General features: G+C 56.8%; 1 protein-coding gene across 3 annotated transcripts in view; it reads right to left on the minus strand.

Annotated features, from left to right (window-relative positions):
- Nucleotides 1–520: 520 nt before the first annotated feature.
- Nucleotides 521–15,632, minus strand: part of COMMD2 (COMM domain containing 2) — a 22,705-nt gene continuing 7,593 nt past the window's right edge. For 2 of the 3 annotated variants that reach the window (XM_078883083.1, XM_078883085.1), the window contains 4 exons: nt 6,922–7,002; nt 3,844–3,926; nt 1,828–2,001; nt 523–980 (listed from right to left, as the gene is read on the minus strand). In XM_078883083.1, coding sequence (XP_078739209.1) covers nt 696–980; nt 1,828–2,001; nt 3,844–3,926; nt 6,922–7,002 — 623 coding nt within the window. In that variant the 3' untranslated portion in view covers nt 523–695. Of the gene's footprint in view, nt 981–1,827; nt 2,002–3,843; nt 3,927–6,921; nt 7,003–15,632 lie in introns of all 3 variants that reach the window. The other variant, XM_078883086.1, reaches the window with a different exon arrangement.

Genomic DNA, 15,632 nt, shown 5'->3' on the forward strand with positions numbered 1-15,632 from the left:
GTGGGGGTGGTGGTGGTGGTGGTGGTGGTGGTGGGGGTGGGGGTGGTGGTGGTGGTGGGGGTGGTGGTGGTGGTGGGGGTGGGGGTGGTGGTGGTGGTGGTGGTGGTGGTGGGGGTGGTGGTGGTGGGGGTGGGGGTGGTGGTGGTGGTGGTGGTGGTGGTGGGGGTGGGGGTGGTGGTGGTGGTGGGGGTGGTGGTGGTGGTGGGGGTGGGGGTGGTGGTGGTGGGGGTGGTGGTGGTGGGGGTGGTGGTGGTGGGGGTGGTGGTGGTGGTGGGGGTGGTGGTGGTGGTGGTGGTGGTGGTGGGGGTGGTGGTGGTGGTGGCGGGGATGGTGGTGGTGGTGGTGGGGGTGGTGGTGGTGGGGGTGGTGGTGGTGGGGGTGGTGGTGGTGGGGGTGGTGGTGGTGGTGGGGGTGGTGGTGGTGGTGGTGGTGGGGGTGGTGGTGGTGGGGGTGGTGGTGGTGGTGGTGGGGGTGGTGGTGGGGGTGGTGGTGGTGGTGGGGGTGGTGGTGGTGGTGGGGGTGGTGGTGGTGGTGGGGGTGGGGGTGGTGGTGGTGGTGGTGGTGGTGGTGGGGGTGGTGGTGGTGGTGGCGGGGATGGTGGTGGTGGTGACGACGACGACGTGTCACTTGACGTCTCACTTGACGCGTCACGTGACGCGCCACGTGACGTCTCCCTCGACGCGCCACTCGACGCGTCACTTGACGTTGCGAGCGATGCGGCGAGCGTGCGCGTCGCGGCCTTCGTCCAGCGCCGCCTCCAGCGAGCGCACGACGTGCAGCAGCGTGGACGGCGCCACCTCCATCGCCACCGCACGCCGCTCCACGCCACCGCAGGGGCCACCGCTGAGACCACAGCCAGGGCCGCTGGGGCCGCTGGGGCCGCTGGGGCCGCTGGGGCCGCTGGGGCCGCCGCTGGTCGTCAACCGCAGGGCGACCCGCGGCACCGGCTGCCGCTGCCTGCCGCCAGCGCGGCTCGCCACCTGCGGGGTGCGCTTGGGTTAGGTGTGTGCACGTGTGTGTGTACGTGCGTGTGCACGTGCGTGTGTGTGCGTGTGTGTGCGTGTGTGTGTGTACGTGTGTGTGTACGTGTGTGTGTACGTGTGTGTGTACGTGCGTGTGCACGTGCGTGTGTGTGCGTGTGTGTACGTGTGTGTGTGTACGTGTGTGTGTACGTGTGTGTGTGTACGTGTGTGTGTAGGTGTGTGTGTGTACGTGTACGTGTGTGTGTGTACGTGTGTGTGTGTACGTGTGTGTGTAGGTGTGTGTGTAGGTGTACGTGTGTGTGTGTGTGTACGTGTGTGTGCGTGTACGTGTGTGTAGGTGTGTGTGTAGGTGTACGTGCGTGTGCGTGTACGTGTGTGTGTGTGTACGTGTGTGTGTACGTGTGTGTGTGTACGTGTGTGTGTGTGTACGTGTGTGTGTACGTGTGTGTGTGTACGTGTGTGTGTGTGTGTACGTGTGTGTGTGTGTGTGTGTGTACGTGTGTGTGTGTGTGTACGTGTGTGTGTGTACGTGTGTGTGTGTGTGTGTGTACGTGTGTGTACGTGTGTACGTGTGTGTGTACGTGTGTGTGTGTGTGTGTGTGTGTGTACGTGTGTGTGTGTGTGTACGTGTGTGTGTACGTGTGTGTGTGTGTGTGTGTACGTGTGTGTACGTGTGTACGTGTGTGTGTGTACGCGTGTGTGTGTGTACGTGTGTGTGTACGTGTGTGTGTACGTGTGTACGTGTGTACGTGTGTACGTGTGTCTGTGTGTACGTGTGTGTGTCTGTGTGTACGTGTGTACGTGTGTATGTGTACGTGCGTGTGTGTGTGTGTGTGTACATCACCTGCACATCGAGCCTCCACTCGAGCTCGTGGTAGCGGTGGCCCGCGGGCCCCAGGTGGGCCAGGAGGCCGCGCACCTCGGCCTTGCGCTGGGCGTACACCTGGCCCAGCTGGGCCCCCACGTCGCCCGCCAGCTCCAGCTCCTCCAGCCACAACGAGAACGCCTCTGCAGACACCTGGGGGGGAGTGGTGGGGGTGGTGGGGGGGGAGTGGGGGGAGAGTGGGGGGGTGGTGGTGGGGAGTAGGGGGGGTAGGAGGTGGTGGTGGGGGGTGGGTGGTGGGGAAGGTAGGGGGGGGTAAGGGGTGGTGGGGGGGTGGGGGGGGTGGGGGGTGGGGTGGTGGGGGGGGTAGACGGGGGTAGGGGGTGGTGGGGGGATGGTGGGTGGGGGGGGTGGGGGGGTGGTGGGGGGGGTAGGGGGTGGGGGGGGGTGGGGGAGTGGTGGAGGGGTGGGGGGTGGTGGGGGGGGTGGTGGGGGGGTGGTGGGGGGGGTGGGGGGGGTGGTGGGGGGGGTGGGGGGGGGTGGTGGGTTAGGTGGGGGGGGCGGGGCAACGAGGTGGTGGGAGGGGTGGTGGGGGGGTGGGGGGGTGGTGGGGGGGGTGGTTGTTGATCGGCGGTCCAAAATCCCGCTCGCTCGCTCGTTCATTCACCCAATCAGGCAGTCGCCCGCTCGCAAAGTCACTCACTCGTTCACTCAGTCACCCACTCAGCCAGTCGCCCTGCCCGCCCAGTCACTCACTCGCTCACTCAGTCACCCAATCAGACAGTCGCCCGCTAGCAAAGTCACTCACTCGTTCACTCAGTCACCCACTCAGCCAGTCGCCCTGCCCGCCCAGTCACTCACTCGCTCACTCAGTCACCCAATCAGACAGTCGCCTACCCGCCCAGTCACTCACGTGCTCACTCAGTCATCCAATCAGCCAGTCGCCCGCTAGCAAAGTCACTCACGTGCTCACTCAGTCACCCAATCAGCCAGTCGCCTACCCGCAAAGTCACTCACGCGCTCATTCAGTCACCCAATCAGACAGTCGCCCACCCACCCAGTCACTCACGCGCTCACTCAGTCACCCAATCAGCCAGTCGCCCGCTCGCAAAGTCACTCACACGCTCACTCACTCATGCTTGTGATGGTGATGATGTTGATGATGCTTGTGATGGTGACGATGCTTGTGAAGGTGATGATGTTGATGATGTTGATGATGATGCTGGTGATGGTGACGATGATGGCGATGATCGTGACGACGATGGTGGTGACGTTGACAGCGATGTTGTTGTTGTTGATGGTGGTGGCGGCGATGACAACGATGTTGTTGGTGTTGTCGGTGGTGGCGACGACGACGATGTTGTTGTTGTTGATGGTGGTGGCGGCGACGATGATGATGACGATGTTGTTCTTATTGTTGTTGTTGGTGGTGGCGACGATGACGACGATGTTGTTGTTGTTGGTAGTGGCGGTGGTGATGACGACGACACTGATGATGTTGTTGGTGGTGGCGGCGATGACAATGATGTTGTTGTTGTTGTTAGTGGCGGCGGTGGTGGCGATGACGATGTCGATGACGATGTTGTTGTTTTTAGTGGCGGCGGTGGCGGCGATGACAACGATGTTGTTGACGTTGTTGGTGGTGGCTGGGGCGACAATGATGACGATGTTGTTGTTGTTGGTGGTGGCGGTGGTGATGACGATGACAATGTTGTTGTCGGTGGTGGCGACGACGACGATGATGTTGTTAGTGGCGGCGGTGGTGACGATGACAATGTTGTTGTCGGTGGTGGCGACGACGACGATGATGTTGTTAGTGGCGGCGGTGGTGACGATGACGATGTTGTTGACGTTGTTGATGGTGGCGGTGGTGGCGATGACGACGACGATGTTGTTGTTGTTGGTGATGGCGATGACGATGACGATGTTGATGTTGTTGTTGTTGATGATGTTGTTGTTGTTGGTGGCGACGATGACAACGATGTTGTTGATGTTGTTGTTGTTGTTGGTGGCGACGGCCCCCACCAACATCCACACCTCCATTCTGGAGGCTTCGGCCAGGAGGTGCATCAGCCCCTCCACGGCACGCTGCACCACCTCCACAGGCTCGCCCAGGACGCCTGCAGAGGCGGGAGGAGGGGGGTGACCCCAACATGACCCCAGCATGACCCCAACATGACCCCAACATGACCCCAACATGACGCCAAAATGACCCCAAAATGACCCCAGCCTGACCCCAGTATGATCCCAGCCTGACCCCAAAATGACCCCAGCCTGACCCCAGCATGACCCCAGCACGACCCCAGTCTGACCCCAACATGACCCCAACCTGACCACAGCCTGACCACAGCCTGACCCCAGCCTGACCGCAAAATGACCCCAGCCTGACCCCAACATGACCCCAACCTGACCTCAACATGACCCCAGCCTGACGCCAGGCGTGTGACGAGGTGTGTGTGTGTGTGTGACGTGGTGTGTGTGTGTCGGTGTGTGTGTGTCGATGTGTGTGTGTGACGAGGTGTGTGTGTGTGTGTCACGTGGTGTGTATGTGTGTGTGTGTGTGTGACGTGGTGTGTGTGTGTGACGTGGTGTGTGTATGTGTGTAACAAGGTGTGTGTGTAATGAGGTGTGTACCAAGGTGTGTGTGTGTGTGTAACGAGGTGTGTGTGTAACGAGGTGTGTGTGTGACGAGGTGTGTGTGTGTAACGAGGTGTGTGTGTGTGTGTGTAACGAGGTGTGTGTGTGTAACGAGGTGTGTGTGTAACGAGGTGTGTGTGTAACGAGGTGTGTGTGTGTGTGTGTAACGAGGTGTGTGTGTGTAACGAGGTGTGTGTGTAACGAGGTGTGTGTGTGTAACGAGGTGTGTGTGTAACGAGGTGTGTGTGTGTGTGACGAGGTGTGTGTGTGTAACAAGGTATGTGTGTGTGTGTAACGAGGTGTGTGTGTGACGAGGTGTGTGTGTGTAACAAGGTATGTGTGTGTGTGCGACGAGGTGTGTGTGTGACGAGGTGTGTGTGTGTGACGAGGTGTGTGTGTGACGAGGTGTGTGTGTGACTAGGTGTGTGTGTGTAACGAGGTGTGTGTGACGAGGTGTGTGTGTGACGAGGTGTGTGTGTAACGAGGTGTGTGTGTGACGAGGTGTGTATGTGACGAGGTGTGTGTGCGACGAGGTGTGTGTGTGACGAGGTGTGTGTGTAACGAGGTGTGTGTGTAACGAGGTGTGTGTGTAACGAGGTATGTGTGTGTGTGTGACTAGGTGTGTGTGTGACGAGGTGTGTGTGACGAGGTGTGTGTGTAACGAGGTATGTGTGTGTGTGTGACTAGGTGTGTGTGTGACGAGGTGTCTGTGACGAGGTGTGTGTGTGTAACGAGGTGTGTGTGTGTGACGAGGTGTGTGTGTGTGACGAGGTGTGTGTGTGTGACGAGGTGTGTGTGTGTGACGAGGTGTGTGTGTGTGACGAGGTGTGTGTGTGTAACGAGGTGTGTGTGACGAGGTGTGTGTGTGTAACGAGGTGTGTGTGTAACGAGGTGTGTGTGTGACGAGGTGTGTGTGTGACGAGGTGTGTGTGTGACGAGGTGTGTGTGTGTGACGAGGTGTGTGTGTGACGAGGTGTGTGTGTGTGACGAGGTGTGTGTGTGACGAGGTGTGTGTGTGTGACGAGGTGTGTGTGTGTGACGAGGTGTGTGTGTGACGAGGTGTGTGTGTGTGACGAGGTGTGTGTGTGTGACGAGGTGTGTGTGTGACGAGGTGTGTGTGTGACGAGGTGTGTGTGTGTGACGAGGTGTGTGTGTGTCACGAGGTGTGTGTGTAACGAGGTGTGTGTGTGACGAGGTGTGTGTGTGTGACGAGGTGTGTTTGTGACGAGGTGTGTGTGTGACGAGGTGTGTGTGTGACGAGGTGTGTGTGTGTGACGAGGTGTGTGTGTGACGAGGTGTGTGTGTGACGAGGTGTGTGTGTGACGAGGTGTGTGTGTGTGACGAGGTGTGTGTGTGTGACGAGGTGTGTGTGTGTAACGAGGTGTGTGTGACGAGGTGTGTGTGTGACGAGGTGTGTGTGTGACGAGGTGTGTGTGTGTGACGAGGTGTGTGTGTGTAACGAGGTGTGTGTGTGTGACGAGGTGTGTGTGTGACGAGGTGTGTGTGTGTGACGAGGTGTGTGTGTGACGAGGTGTGTGTGTGTGACGAGGTGTGTGTGTGACGAGGTGTGTGTGTGTGACGAGGTGTGTGTGTGTGACGAGGTGTGTGTGTGACGAGGTGTGTGTGTGACGAGGTGTGTGTGTGTAACGAGGTGTGTGTGTAACGAGGTGTGTGTGTGACGAGGTGTGTGTGTGACGAGGTGTGTGTGTGACGAGGTGTGTGTGTGTGACGAGGTGTGTGTGTGACGAGGTGTGTGTGTGTGACGAGGTGTGTGTGTGACGAGGTGTGTGTGTGTGACGAGGTGTGTGTGTGACGAGGTGTGTGTGTGTGACGAGGTGTGTGTGTGACGAGGTGTGTGTGTGTGACGAGGTGTGTGTGTGTGACGAGGTGTGTGTGTGACGAGGTGTGTGTGTGACGAGGTGTGTGTGTGTGACGAGGTGTGTGTGTGTGACGAGGTGTGTGTGTAACGAGGTGTGTGTGTGACGAGGTGTGTGTGTGTGACGAGGTGTGTGTGACGAGGTGTGTGTGTGACGAGGTGTGTGTGTGACGAGGTGTGTGTGTGACGAGGTGTGTGTGTGTGACGAGGTGTGTGTGTGACGAGGTGTGTGTGTGTGACGAGGTGTGTGTGTGACGAGGTGTGTGTGTGTGACGAGGTGTGTGTGTGACGAGGTGTGTGTGTGTAACGAGGTGTGTGTGTGTGACGAGGTGTGTGTGTGTGACGAGGTGTGTGTGTGTGACGAGGTGTGTGTGTGTAACGAGGTGTGTGTGACGAGGTGTGTGTGTGACGAGGTGTGTGTGTGACGAGGTGTGTGTGTGTGACGAGGTGTGTGTGTGACGAGGTGTGTGTGTGTGACGAGGTGTGTGTGTGTGACTAGGTGTGTGTGACGAGGTGTGTGTGTGTGACGAGGTGTGTGTGTGTGACGAGGTGTGTGTGTGTGACGAGGTGTGTGTGTGTGACGAGGTGTGTGTGTAACTCACGTGCAGCGCTCTCGTATCTGCGAGGCGTCTTCACTCCGCCGCGCAGGAACTCCGCGGCCACGCGGATCAACTCCAGCGACACTGTAGCGCACACAGACAAAGGTCCCCCGTGTAGCCTCTCACAGACTGCTGGGGCAAGTGCTGTTAGCGAGTAGCAGCAGCACCTATGAAGGCTACCGGCACTGTGGCACACACAGAGGGGGTGGGTGGTCAACACCACCACGCCCGGCCGCCTTTGTCTCCCCCAGTGGCGATGTTTACTACACACACCGCACCAGGTAACTCATTTGGGGCTGAGTCGACTTAGGGGAGGCCCAGGATCGGTTCACACAACAACAACAACAACCGCCATTCGCCACTAAGTAGCAGTGACATCACCACGACGCTTGTGCCAGGCCATGTGCACCTTGAGGCTACCACGTGAAGTGTCGAACGCCCGCTGGCAGGAGGAGGTCACGGGGCAGACCCAGCAGGTGCCACGGGTCGACTGACCGAGATGACCGAGATGACTGGCTGATGCACCACCTGTGCCCCCTACTGTGCCAACTTGCTGCGCTTTAGCCACCCGGCGCTCCGCTCGTTGTTGTGAGCGTCGCTCCTCCGCCCTCCGTTGTTGTTGGAGGGCGACTGCCTCCAACTGCCCAGTAGCGTCCTTCACGAGCCTCCTCCACTGAGGCCGATCTTGACACCGCTGGTACCAGTCATCGGCAAGTCCACTCAGCTCCACGTCCTCCTGTACCATATCACTCCATCTCTTCTCTAGCCCGTGCCGCGCCCGTTTAGTCCCCTCGATCCGGCCGAACAAAAGCTGTTTGGGCAGGCGGTGGCTGGGCATGCGGGCTACATGACCCAGCCAACGCAGCCTTGCCTGCCGGAGAAGCTCACCAATGGGACTTTGCCCAGATCTTTCAAGGACTTGTGAGCTCCTCACACAATCCAGCCTGCAGGTTAAACCCAGGATGGATCGTAGGCAGGCCAGCCTAAATGTTTCTAACCGGCGAAGATGCTTCATTAGGGGGGTCCACGTTTGGCAAGCGTAAAGAAGGGAGGGAATGACCGTGGCCGAGAAGACCTGAAGCTTCGTGCGGAGCGACAGACCAGGTAGCTTCCACACAGCGTTACGCAACCGATGAAAAGATATTGCCGCTCGACTGATTTGGAGTGAGACCTCTGCTGTCAAACCAGAGCCGGTCATGAGCACACTGCCCAGGTATGGGAAACTCTCCACTCTCTCCACAACTGTCCCATCACCGATTGGGAGTTGTGGGGGTGGAGTGTCCGATGGTACAAAATACCCAGGCAGGTGCTTAGTTTTGGTGGGGCTGATGGTAAGGCCCCACCTCTTAGTGGCACGCTCCAGTCTCAGCAGCAGCGTCTCCAACTCCTCCTCTGAGTGAGCGGCAATTACCAGATCATCGGCAAACATGACGTGGTTGAGCAATAGGGAGCCATCCCTTGATCGCACCCGGGCATCAATCAGCCTCCCATTATATGTGTACCGGATGGAAATTTCTCCGGTACAACCATCGGAGGCTTCACACACGCACCACGTCACACACACAGCTAGCAACTCACCCCTCACTCCCCCTCACACTCACCTCGTTACTCTCACACACCTCATCACACACACACCACACAACAACAACAACCGTCATTCGCCACCAAGTGGCGGTGATGTCACCACGACGCTTGTGCAAGGCCATGTGCACCTTGAGGCCACACACACACCACTCACCTCGTCACACACACACACTCACTCTCTCACCCCTCGTCACACACACACACTCTCTCTCTCACCCCTCGTCACACACACTCTCTCTCACCCCTCGTCACACAGACACTCTCTCTCACCCCTCGTCACACAGACACTCTCTCACCCCTCGTCACACACACACTCTCTCACCCCTCGTCACACACACACTCTCTCTCACCCCTCGTCACACACACACTCTCTCTCACCCCTCGTCACACAGACACTCTCTCTCACCCCTCGTCACACACACACTATCTCACCCCTCGTCACACACACACACACTCTCTCACACACACACACACACACACACTCTCTCACACCTCATCACACACACACACACTCTCTCACCCCTCGTCACACACACACTCTCTCACACCTCATCACACACACACACTCTCTCACACCTCATCACACACACACACACTCTCTCACCCCTCGTCACACACACACTCTCTCACCCCTCGTCACACACACACACACTCTCTCACACCTCGTCACACACACACACTCTCTCACACCTCATCACACACACACACTCTCTCACCCCTCGTCACACACACACTCTCTCACCCCTCGTCACACACACACACACTCTCTCACACCTCGTCACACACACACACTCTCTCACACCTCATCACACACACACACTCTCTCACACACACACACTCTCTCTCTCACCCCTCGTCACACACACACACACTCTCTCACCCCTCGTCACACACACACACTCTCTCACCCCTCGTCACACACACACACACACTCTCTCTCTCACCCCTCGTCACACACACACTCTCTCACACCTCGTCACACACACACTCTCTCTCTCTCACCCCTCGTCACACACACACACTCTCTCTCACCCCTCGTCACACACACACACTCTCTCACCCCTCGTCACACACACACACTCTCTCTCTCACCCCTCGTCACACACACACACTCTCTCTCACCCCTCGTCACACACACACACTCTCTCACCCCTCGTCACACACACACACACTCTCACCCCTCGTCACACACACACACTCTCTCACACCTCATCACACACACACTCTCTCACACCTCATCACACACACACACTCTCTCACCCCTCGTCACACACACACACTCTCTCTCTCACCCCTCGTCACACACACACTCTCTCTCACACCTCATCACACACACACACACTCTCTCTCTCACACCTCATCACACACACACACTCTCTCACCCCTCGTCACACACACACACACTCTCTCTCACCCCTCGTCACACACACACTCTCTCACACCTCATCACACACACACTCTCTCACACACACACACACACTCTCTCTCTCACCCCTCGTCACACACACACACACACTCTCTCACCCCTCGTCACACACACACACTCTCTCTCACACCTCATCACACACACACACTCTCTCACCCCTCGTCACACACACACACACTCTCACACCTCATCACACACACACTCTCTCACACCTCATCACACACACACACTCTCTCACCCCTCGTCACACACACACACTCTCTCTCTCACCCCTCGTCACACACACACTCTCTCACACCTCATCACACACACACACTCTCTCACACCTCATCACACACACACACTCTCACACCTCATCACACACACACTCTCTCTCACCCCTCGTCACACAGACACTCTCTCTCACCCCTCGTCACACACACACACTCTCTCACCCCTCGTCACACACACACTCTCTCACCCCTCGTCACACACACACACTCTCTCACCCCTCGTCACACACACACACACTCTCTCACACCTCGTCACACACACTCTCTCTCACCCCTCGTCACACAGACACTCTCTCTCACCCCTCGTCACACACACACACTCTCTCACCCCTCGTCACACACACACACACTCTCTCACCCCTCGTCACACACACACACACTCTCTCACACCCCGTCACACACACACACACTCTCTCTCACACCTCATCACACACACACACTCTCTCACACCTCATCACACACACACACTCTCTCTCACCCCTCGTCACACACACACTCTCTCACACCCCGTCACACACACACTCTCTCTCACACCTCATCACACACACACTCTCTCACACCCCGTCACACACACACACACTCTCTCACACCTCATCACACACACACACACTCTCTCACCCCTCGTCACACACACACACACTCTCTCACACCTCATCACACACACACACTCTCACACCCCTCGTCAAACACACACACACACTCTCACACACACACACACACTCTCTCACACCTCATCACACACACACACACTCTCTCACCCCTCGTCACACACACACTCTCTCACACCTCATCACACACACACACTCTCTCACACCTCATCACACACACACACACTCTCTCACCCCTCGTCACACACACACTCTCTCACCCCTCGTCACACACACACTCTCTCACACCTCGTCACACACACACACACTCTCACACCCCTCGTCACACACACACTCTCTCACCCCTCGTCACACACACACTCTCTCACCCCTCGTCACACACACACACACTCTCTCACACCTCGTCACACACACACACTCTCTCACACCTCGTCACACACACACACTCTCTCACACCTCATCACACACACACACTCTCTCACCCCTCGTCACACACACACTCTCTCACCCCTCGTCACACACACACACACTCTCTCACACCTCGTCACACACACACACTCTCTCACACCTCATCACACACACACACACTCTCTCACCCCTCGTCACACACACACTCTCTCTCACCTCATCACACACACACACACTCTCTCTCACCTCGTCACACACACACACTCTCTCACACACACACTCTCTCTCTCACCCCTCGTCACACACACACTCTCTCTCTCTCACCCCTCGTCACACACACACACACTCTCACACCTCATCACACACACACACACTCTCTCACCCCTCGTCACACACACACTCTCTCACCCCTCGTCACACACACACACACTCTCTCACACCTCATCACACACACACTCTCTCACCCCTCGTCACACACACACACACTCTCTCACACCTCATCACACACACACTCTCTCACCCCTCGTCACACACACACACTCTCACACCTCGTCACACACACACACACTCTCTCACCCCTCGTCACACACACACTCTCTCACCCCTCGTCACACACACACACTCTCTCACCCCTCGTCACACACACACATTCTCTCTCACCCCTCGTCACACACACACTCTCTCACACCTCGTCACACACACACACACTCTCTCTCACACCTCGTCACACACACACACACTCTCTCACCCCTCGTCACACACACACACTCTCTCTCACCTCATCACACACACACACTCTCTCACACCTCATCACACACACACTCTCTCACACACACACACACTCTCTCACCCCTCGTCACACACACACACTCTCTCACACCTCATCACACACACACACTCTCTCACACACACACACTCTCTCACACCTCGTCACACACACACACACTCTCACACCTCATCACACACACACTCTCTCTCTCACACCTCATCACACACACACACTCTCACCCCTCGTCACACACACACTCTCTCACCCCTCGTCACACACACACACACTCTCACACCCCTCGTCACACACACACTCTCTCACCCCTCGTCACACACACACTCTCTCACACCTCGTCACACACACACTCTCTCACACCTCGTCACACACACACACACTCTCACACCCCTCGTCACACACACACTCTCTCACCCCTCGTCACACACACACACACTCTCTCTCACCCCTCGTCACACACACACTCTCTCACCCCTCGTCACACACACACTCTCTCACCCCTCGTCACACACACACACTCTCTCACCCCTCGTCACACACACACACACTCTCTCACCCCTCGTCACACACACACTCTCTCACCCCTCGTCACACACACACACTCTCACACCTCATCACACACACACACACTCTCTCACCCCTCGTCACACACACACACACACTCTCACACCTCATCACACACACACACTCTCTCACCCCTCGTCACACACACACACTCTCTCACCCCTCGTCACACACACACTCTCTCACCCCTCGTCACACACACACTCTCTCACCCCTCGTCACACACACACACTCTCTCACCCCTCGTCACACACACACACTCTCTCACCCCTCGTCACACACACACACACACTCTCTCACCCCTCGTCAAACACACACACACTCTCTCACCCCTCGTCAAACACACACACACTCTCTCACCCCTCGTCACACACACACACACTCTCTCACCCCTCGTCACACACACACACACACTCTCTCACCCCTCGTCAAACACACACACACTCTCTCACCCCTCGTCAAACACACACACACTCTCTCACCCCTCGTCACACACACACACTCTCTCACCCCTCGTCACACACACACACTCTCTCACACCTCATCACACACACACACTCTCTCACACACACACACACTCTCTCTCTAACCCCTCGTCACACACACACACACTCTCTCACCCCTCGTCACACACACACACACTCTCTCACACCTCGTCACACACACACACTCTCTCACACCTCATCACACACACACACTCTCTCACACACACACACTCTCTCACACCTCGTCACACACACACACACTCTCACACCTCATCACACACACACTCTCTCTCTCACACCTCATCACACACACACACTCTCTCTCACCCCTCGTCACACACACACTCTCTCACACCTCGTCACACACACACACACTCTCACACCCCTCGTCACACACACACTCTCTCACCCCTCGTCACACACACACACACTCTCTCTCACCCCTCGTCACACACACACTCTCTCACACCTCGTCACACACACACATTCTCTCTCACCCCTCGTCACACACACACTCTCTCACCCCTCGTCACACACACACTCTCTCACCCCTCGTCACACACACACTCTCTCACCCCTCGTCACACACACACTCTCTCACCCCTCGTCACACACACACACTCTCACACCTCATCACACACACACACACTCTCTCACCCCTCGTCACACACACACACACACTCTCACACCTCATCACACACACACACTCTCTCACCCCTCGTCACACACACACACACACTCTCTCACCCCTCGTCACACACACACTCTCTCACCCCTCGTCACACACACACATTCTCTCACACCTCATCACACACACACACTCTCTCACCCCTCGTCACACACACACACTCTCTCACCCCTCGTCACACACACACACACACACTCTCTCACCCCTCGTCAAACACACACACACTCTCTCACACCTCATCACACACACACACACTCTCACACCCCGTCACACACACACACACTCTCTCACCCCTCGTCAAACACACACACTCTCTCACACCTCATCACACACACACACTCTCTCACCCCTCGTCACACACACACACACTCTCTCACCCCTCGTCACACACACACACACTCTCTCACACCTCATCACACACACACACACTCTCACACCTCATCACACACACACTCTCTCTCACCCCTCGTCACACACACACACACTCTCTCACCCCTCGTCACACACACACACACTCTCTCACACCTCATCACACACACACACACTCTCACACCTCATCACACACACTCTCTCACCCCTCGTCACACACACACACTCTCTCACACACACACACACACACTCTCTCACCCCTCGTCACACACACACACACTCTCTCACCCCTCGTCACACACACACACACTCTCTCACACCTCATCACACACACTCTCTCACCCCTCGTCACACACACACACTCTCTCACACACACACACACACACTATCTCACCTCTCGTCACACACACACACACACACACTCTCACACCTCATCACACACACTCTCTCACCCCTCGTCACACACACACACTCTCTCACACACACACACACACACTATCTCACCTCTCGTCACACACACACACTCTCTCTCACACCTCATCACACACACACACTCTCTCACACCTCATCACACACACACTCTTACACCCCGTCACACACACACATACTCTCTCTCACACCTCATCACACACACACACACACTCTCTCAAACACACACACTCACACACTCTCTCACCCCTCGTCACACACACACACTCTCTCACACCTCATCACACACACACACACACACTCTCACACCCCGTCACACACACACACTCTCACACCCCGTCACACACACACACTCTCTCACCCCTCGTCACACACACACACTCTCTCACCCCTCGTCACACACACACACACTCTCTCACCCCTCGTCACACACACACACTCTCTCACCCCTCGTCACACACACACTCTCTCACCCCTCGTCACACACACACACTCTCTCACCCCTCGTCACACACACACACACTCTCTCACACCTCGTCACACACACACACACTCTCTCACCCCTCGTCACACACACACACTCTCTCACCCCTCGTCACACACACACACTCTCTCACACCCCGTCACACACACACACTCTCTCACACCCCGTCACACACACACACACTCTCTCACCCCTCGTCACACACACACACACACTCTCTCACCCCTCGTCACACACACACACTCTCTCACCCCTCGTCACACACACACTCTCTCACACCCCTCGTCAAACACACACACTCTCTCACACCTCATCACACACACACACTCTCTCACCCCTCGTCACACACACACACACTCTCTCACCCCTCGTCACACACACACACACTCTCTCACACCTCATCACACACACACACACTCTCACACCTCATCACACACACACTCTCTCTCACCCCTCGTCACACACACACACACTCTCTCACCCCTCGTCACACACACACACACTCTCTCACACCTCATCACACACACACACACTCTCACACCTCATCACACACACTCTCTCACCCCTCGTCACACACACACACTCTCTCACACACACACACACACACTCTCTC

This window comes from Lampetra fluviatilis, chromosome 68 (genome assembly GCF_964198595.1).
Source record: "Lampetra fluviatilis chromosome 68, kcLamFluv1.1, whole genome shotgun sequence".
Classification (NCBI taxonomy): Eukaryota; Metazoa; Chordata; class Hyperoartia; order Petromyzontiformes; family Petromyzontidae; genus Lampetra; species Lampetra fluviatilis.